The sequence below is a fragment of the Macadamia integrifolia genome, chromosome 8, assembly GCF_013358625.1.
Source record: "Macadamia integrifolia cultivar HAES 741 chromosome 8, SCU_Mint_v3, whole genome shotgun sequence".
NCBI lineage: Eukaryota > Viridiplantae > Streptophyta > Magnoliopsida > Proteales > Proteaceae > Macadamia > Macadamia integrifolia.
In genome coordinates, this window is record NC_056564.1 from 14,309,728 (window position 1) to 14,316,430 (window position 6,703).

Sequence of the window (6,703 nt, forward strand, 5' to 3'; positions counted from 1 at the left end):
GTCAAAATGAATAATATGAAAAAAAAATACATATTTAATTCAGCATCCCTTAATAAATGCATGTTTTTCCCTAAATGATGTTTATAATTAAAAAATAAATTTGACAATTAAACATCTAGATACTGCAAAAATATGTGTATTAAATGCATATTGACTAACGATGAATCTAATAGTTCAAGTTTATCAAAGAAATGCTTTGTTGTTCACATGCCACCATCATGAAAACTTAAACTTAAAATTGTGAAACATTAATCTTCTTTCTCTTGCAAGAACTTTACAGAAAATGGTCGTGAAACCTTCAAATCATGAACATGGAACCCTAAACTATAAAATCTAGCCCTAAAACATCGAAAGATAAAGCCCTAATCATGAACTAGTTACTTGACATGAAGCTCCAACGTGAATATGTCACTAAAATGTTGAAGAGATCAAATTAAGGAGTCGCAGTGGGGATGATAAGCCAAAGTCCAATATGGATAGGGTTAGAGAAATGAAATTATGGCATACTGGAGTTACAGATTGATGCAGGTTTGGTCTATTCGTCCTTCCATTGTTTATCAAAATGAAGAGATTCCAGATAGAGTCGTATGGGACCGTTCTATTTCTGACATGTTCCTCACAATAAAGTGATATTATCCATAAAAAAAAATAAAATAAAACCTCCTCCCACTCCCCCTAAAAAAAAAAAAAAAAAAGGATTGTACTAAATTTTAACTTAAAGGTGTTCTAAAAGGATGGGGGTTTGTGAATTGGATCTGATTGGTGGTATCAAAGGTTTGGAGATTGATAGGTTAACAAAGAAAGATAACATTAAAAAAATCATATTTAGGGAGCTTTCAAAAAAAAAAAAAAAAAAGGGCGCTTCTGGTTAGAATCAACCAGCAGAAACAAAGATGAAAGACTTCTTACCTTCTCCCCAAACCCCAAAAAAAATGTAAAGAAAAAACTTGGGGTCAAAAGCCTTAAGTGAGCGGCAAGATGTTTTAAATTTCTTGAGCGGTGAATCTTCATCTAAGTGAATGTATGTGAACGTCCTTGATCCGTATAGATGCCATATCCATGGACCATGGAAGTTCACGTATATGAAGATTCACCAGACTCATTTTTATTTTTAATGTTTTTCAGTTTATTGATTTGTTTTACACTTCATACTTGCATCTTGGTCTACCTCTAGTAATAACATCTCTATCTAGCTATTACCACCTGTCTATTTTGCTTCCTAGTAGGAACTGTGCGCACAGTTTAATCCAGCCTCTCAATTGATTCATGTTACGAATGGAAGTAAGGATTTCCTTTTCATTTTTGAATCTCCAACAACAACCAAACTGAAATGTCAAAAATAGAAAATATCTGAACTAGTTTAATCCATCTTTCAATACAACTTATCCTTTACCTTTTCTCTCTTTCGCATTAAAAAAATATATAAATTAGGTTTTTAATGTTTCAAAAACAGTCTCTCTGCCAAGCAGGGGTAAGATTACGTACGTTATGATCCTCCCAAGATCCCGCAGTGACGAAAGCCTCTTGCATTAGATACGGTTTTTGTAGTTTTCTTATATTTAAGGGTATCTTGGGTTGTGGTTTCTAAAGTCCTCTATAATAGTTGTTGGTGATGAAATGATGAAAACACTTTGAGAGAATGAGTACTTCTGGCACTACAAGATAAGTTCCCTTATGTTTACTTCCAAGGCAACCACTTTGTTAAGATAGTTTTCTGTGGCTATCAAACGATTGTATCTACGAGATGATTAGACTCAGTTCAAATGGTCGTTTAGGGTCCCTAGTCTTGAGAGTTAAGATAATACTTCAAGGGAAAAGGTCTTCTGAACTGCTTGGGTAGGTATTTTAACGCCCTTTATGTCAGAAAGAAATGACAATGTATAAGTTCTATGAGTTTAGACCCTTGAGCATTGGTGAATTGGCTGGGATATATTTAATGAGTACAAATTCAATTTCGGCGCCAAAGATTTTAGACATATTAACAACTCTAAGTTTGTTGAATGTGTACTCTAATTCATCCTTTGCTTCTTGCAGATTCCTATTACGCTAAAGGTGGAGTACTAACAAATTTTTTTTTTTCTTAGTAAAAAGTACTAACTGGTTAATGAGAACAAAGAGCCATAAGAAGACTAAACAAATAATAATGGTGATAGAATTAACTTACCACAATTTCAAGGTCTTACAATTTAGGAGAGCAGAATATGAAATGTGGCATTGCAATATTCTATTTGTATCTACATATCTTCTTGAATGAGATACCTGAAAGGATGAAAATTTTTCATTATTCACTAGTTTAAGGTGCCAAATACTCCATAATTAGGAGTATTTCCTATGGGGTCACAAGACATCCTTCTTCCAAAATTGCTACTATAAACTTGGTAATAGCAAGATGGATCCCACCCTCAACTTATTGAATATATGGCCTTTCTGCTGACTATATCTTAGGAGTTTATATTTTTTTCCTCACTCCATGTGGTCCATCCTTAATTAGGTCCTTTTTTTTAAGTGGGTATCACAAGGAACCTTTACCTAATTTATAGATTATGAGGATCTTGAAGTTGACAGCTTGGAGATTCCTTCCAAAAAGAATCAATAGGAGGTAAGACAATGATTCTTCCAATAGAGGAGGAAGCTTGGAGGAATAAAACTCTTATTAGTGACAGGCAAAGCTGGAGGCTTGGAAAACCTTCTCACTCAGAAATATATATATATATATATATATATATATAATATTTTGAAACCATGTTAAGAGTGTGATTGCCAAGGGACGTGAGGTTACATGGATTTATTTTACAATTAATTTCTCAACAGTACTTCCTTTATTTTATACCCATTACACCTATGACCAACCCATTAAATCTAGGTCATCTCTACTCTATAGCAAGTTAGGTAATGACTAAGACTTAAAAGAGTTGTGAAGTCAATACTTCATTAAAATAGCTCAAAGAAGGTAAGCTACAACCAATGAATTCTCCTTTCAACTTGGATATATATGAACAACTGAACCATCATCAATCTCATCTCTCCTGAATTCTGAATGCAGCAAAGACAAACAAAGAGATCAAAGAGGATTGAGAAGCTAGATAATGGGGTTTCAGATGCAAGACCTAGACCTGATCTTGGTCCCTCCAGGGCTCTTTATCATGTTCACCTACCATATCTACCTTCTCTACCGAGTCCTAAAATATCCTTCAACAACAGCCATCGGCTATGATAACCGCAACTGGATGACTTGGGTTGAGAGAATGATGCAGGTTAATTACTACTACTCTCTTCTCTGATTGTCTATTGAAGAAAAAAAATAAAAAAAATTCTCCAACATCTGGAAATGAATTTCTCAATTTCTTTCGCAGCGAGCCCAGGTAGTAGGAAAGTTCTTGCAACCCAAACAGCAGCAAAATTTCATCACATGTAGTTTTTTGGTTTTGAATGAATTTTTTCTGCTATGCAAGAACTTTTCAGATACCTAGGCTTGCAGCCAAAGATTAGTATTTTTCAAATTCTTTGGCTGCGAGTTCAATTAGCAGGAAAGTTCTTGCAACCCGGGTAGTAGCAAAATTTCATCCATTTACTACATATAGTTGTTTTCTTTTGAATGAAACTTTGTTGCTACCCAGCTTTTCAGCTACCTAGGCTCGCAGCCAAAGAAATATAATCTTGAAGGGTAGTTTGAAAAATACTGATCTATGGCAGCGAGCCCAGGTAGCAGTAAAGGGAAAAATTTTGGGTACAACTCTTGCTAGCAGCCAAAAAAAAAAAATGGAATTATTCACCTTCCCCTCAAGTTCACAAATACCCTACTAGGTTTTAGTATTTTAAAAAATACCCTTCCAAGATTCCATTTCTTTGGTTGCCAGCTTGTAGTTACTTGGCCACAACCCGGGCAGCAGCCAAATTAAGTATTTTTTAGCAGATTGGAAACTAATTCCATCAGTTTCCATTCACTACATGTAGTTGTTTTGTTTTGAATGAAATTTTGCTGCTACCCAGGTTGCATGAACTTTCCAGCTACCTAGGCTTGCAGGCAAAGAAATAGAATCCTGAAGGGTAGTTTGAAAAATACTGATCTTTGGCTACAAGCTCTAGTAGCAGAAAATGGAAAAAATTTGGCTAATATCGGGTTGCAACCCTTGCTGGCAGCCAATGAAATAGAATAATTCACCTTCCCCTTGAGTTCACAAATAGCTTCCTTGCCTTTTAGTGCGGTTGCAACCCTTGCTTTTTTTGGTAGAAGGTTGCAACCCTTGCTGGCAGCCAAATAAATTGAATAATTCACCCTCCTCTTAGGTTTATAAATACGTACCTTCTTAGGTTTTAGTGTCGCTGCATCCCTTGCTGGCAGCCAAAGAAATAGAATAATTTACATTCCTCTTGGGTTCACAAATACCCTCCTAGGATCTTGTATTTTCAAAAATATCTTTTAAGATCCCATTTCTTTAACTAGGTATATATATCATATCTAATTTGCAGGGTAACGCCAATAATGCAAGCATAGCAGTATCAGTGATATCGAACAACACAGTGAGTTCAATCTACTTAGCTACCATGTGCCTTTCACTGTGTGCTTTCATAGGAGTATGGGTGGGAAGCCCCTCCAGCAGCTCCTCTGGCAAAGTTGCCGTCGATGTCACATTTATACTGGGAAACACAAGTCTGGCAACCATTACCATTAAAGACACAAGCATGATCTTTGCTTTCTTGCTGGCCTTTGGTGTATTTGTTCAGTCATTGAGGCACTACGTGCAGGCAAACTCCTTAATAAGCATGCCAAATAAGGATGTGCCGGTGAAGTATGTGCAGAGATTGGTGTTAAGGGGCAATAATTTCTGGCATATTGGACTAAGGCTTCTCTACTTAGCTATGGCTTTATTGTTTTGGAGTTTTGGGCCAATGCCTATGTTTGTATCATGTGTGGTTATGGTCTTAATTCTGAATCACTTGGATACCAATAAGGAACCGGTGCATTTGTATCTGCGGGGGCCTAAGTTTTCGGTGAAGAAGAAAGTGGAGGAGGTGGTGGCTGTTAGGGCATAGTGGAGGAGCACCATGGTTGAGAAGGTGGCTTTTACTGTTAGGGCAACCGAACACCATCTAGGGTTTGGTGTTGGAATCACTTACTCTTATTGGTCTGCTTCACGTACGGTCAGGTGGTCACATGTGTCCTTTTTGCTACCTTAAATACTTATTCATGTACTCTTAATTGCTGCATATATGAGACACATGACATTGCTTATGGTTGTCATGTCATTTTTTTTTTTTCAATGACCTTTGCAAATGTTGTGGCCAAAGTAAGCTACATTGCTTAGAAATCCACTCGCCTTCGTGTGAAACTAATTTGAAAATTACCTCAAAGGAAAACTGTATCTGGGTGGATTGATTTTGTTCTTGTCTTCTTAAAAATGACTCTATATGGAGTCATGGACGGGTAAACTCTCATGATTCTTGCTTATTTTGGAGGAAAATCCTTCAAACTAGACACATGTTTTCGGCTTCTATCTTAATATGTTTGAGGATGGGGAGGACAATTTTCTTTGGATTTAGACTCTTGGCATCTCAAGGGTGTTCTCTATGCCCGTTATGGGGTTAAGATACAATACAACATTGGGTAGGATCATCTAAGGTTTCTTCCATTTTGAGAGATGACATCTGGGATCCTAGCCCTTCCACCTCCCTTCTCCTTGTGGAAGTTAGGGTTGACTTATAATTTATTCCCAGAAGGCCCAAGGGTAGTGTGGATATTGTCCAATGGAATGCTTGCCCCTCATGTAGGTTCTCTACTCTTATAGCTTGGAACATGATGACATCATAGATGCCCTTGGTTCCTTGGGCAAAAGTGATCCGATTTAAAGGAATATTTTTAGGCATAGCTTCATCACCTGGAGAGCTCTTATTCGCACTTTTTATACCGTTTTGTTTTAGTAGATATCCCTTACAATCCCAAACTATTGCCTATATATATATTTTTTTTTTTTTGGTAAATAACTAATGCCTATATTCGAATGCCCTTAATCATTTTGATTTGGTCCACCCAATACAAACCATTAAGTACAACTAAATATACCATAGTCCATACAAGCTGAGCCAATACCCAATTTTTATCATTGTCAATATCAAGTTATATGTCAAATTTCAAGACCTGATTCAATTAAATACTCTATATTGGCATGCATCCTTCTATTTTTTATTTTTTTTTCAACGAACTTTGCATGCCAGTGCAAACTATTCCTCAATTGACGGACTCCAATTAGACTGAAACTTGACATATCAATCAACTAGTCCACAAAAATTCCACGTGGCAGATATTCGGGTATTTAGGATAAGTGTATCTGAATGAACTATTCAACAAACCTTAGCCCCTTATACTTAACAGCAAGTCAGCAAACGAAAAAACAAGAAGGGAAAAAAGAAGGGGATGAGGAGGTGGCTCCCTTGTGCTCATGTCAAGACTCATAATCATCTTATTTCTAACATCTGAATACCATTCAGTTTTGGAACCAAAAAATAAAACTACTTCTACAGTTAGACATGATATGGAGCAAATAAAAAATAAGGAATAAAACATTAAAAGAATATGATATAACTGCAATGCATATATGTAATATGTAGGCCATGCTATTAATATTTCTGGAAAGATAAGTATACACTGACCAGTTGTGTATGCCAAATCAGATTAAAAAAAAAAAAAAAAAGTAGAGACAAAATA

The 6,703-nt window shown here is 36.1% G+C and overlaps 1 protein-coding gene across 1 annotated transcript; it reads left to right on the top strand.

Annotated features, from left to right (window-relative positions):
- The first annotated feature begins 3,041 nt into the window (after positions 1 to 3,041).
- Positions 3,042 to 5,316, top strand: LOC122085809. The gene is made up of 2 exons (XM_042654395.1): positions 3,042 to 3,254; positions 4,471 to 5,316. Exons 1-2 carry the CDS (start codon positions 3,087 to 3,089, stop codon positions 5,032 to 5,034), a joined length of 732 nt encoding a protein of 243 aa, XP_042510329.1. The 5' UTR covers positions 3,042 to 3,086; the 3' UTR covers positions 5,035 to 5,316.
- Positions 5,317 to 6,703: the final 1,387 nt, after the last annotated feature.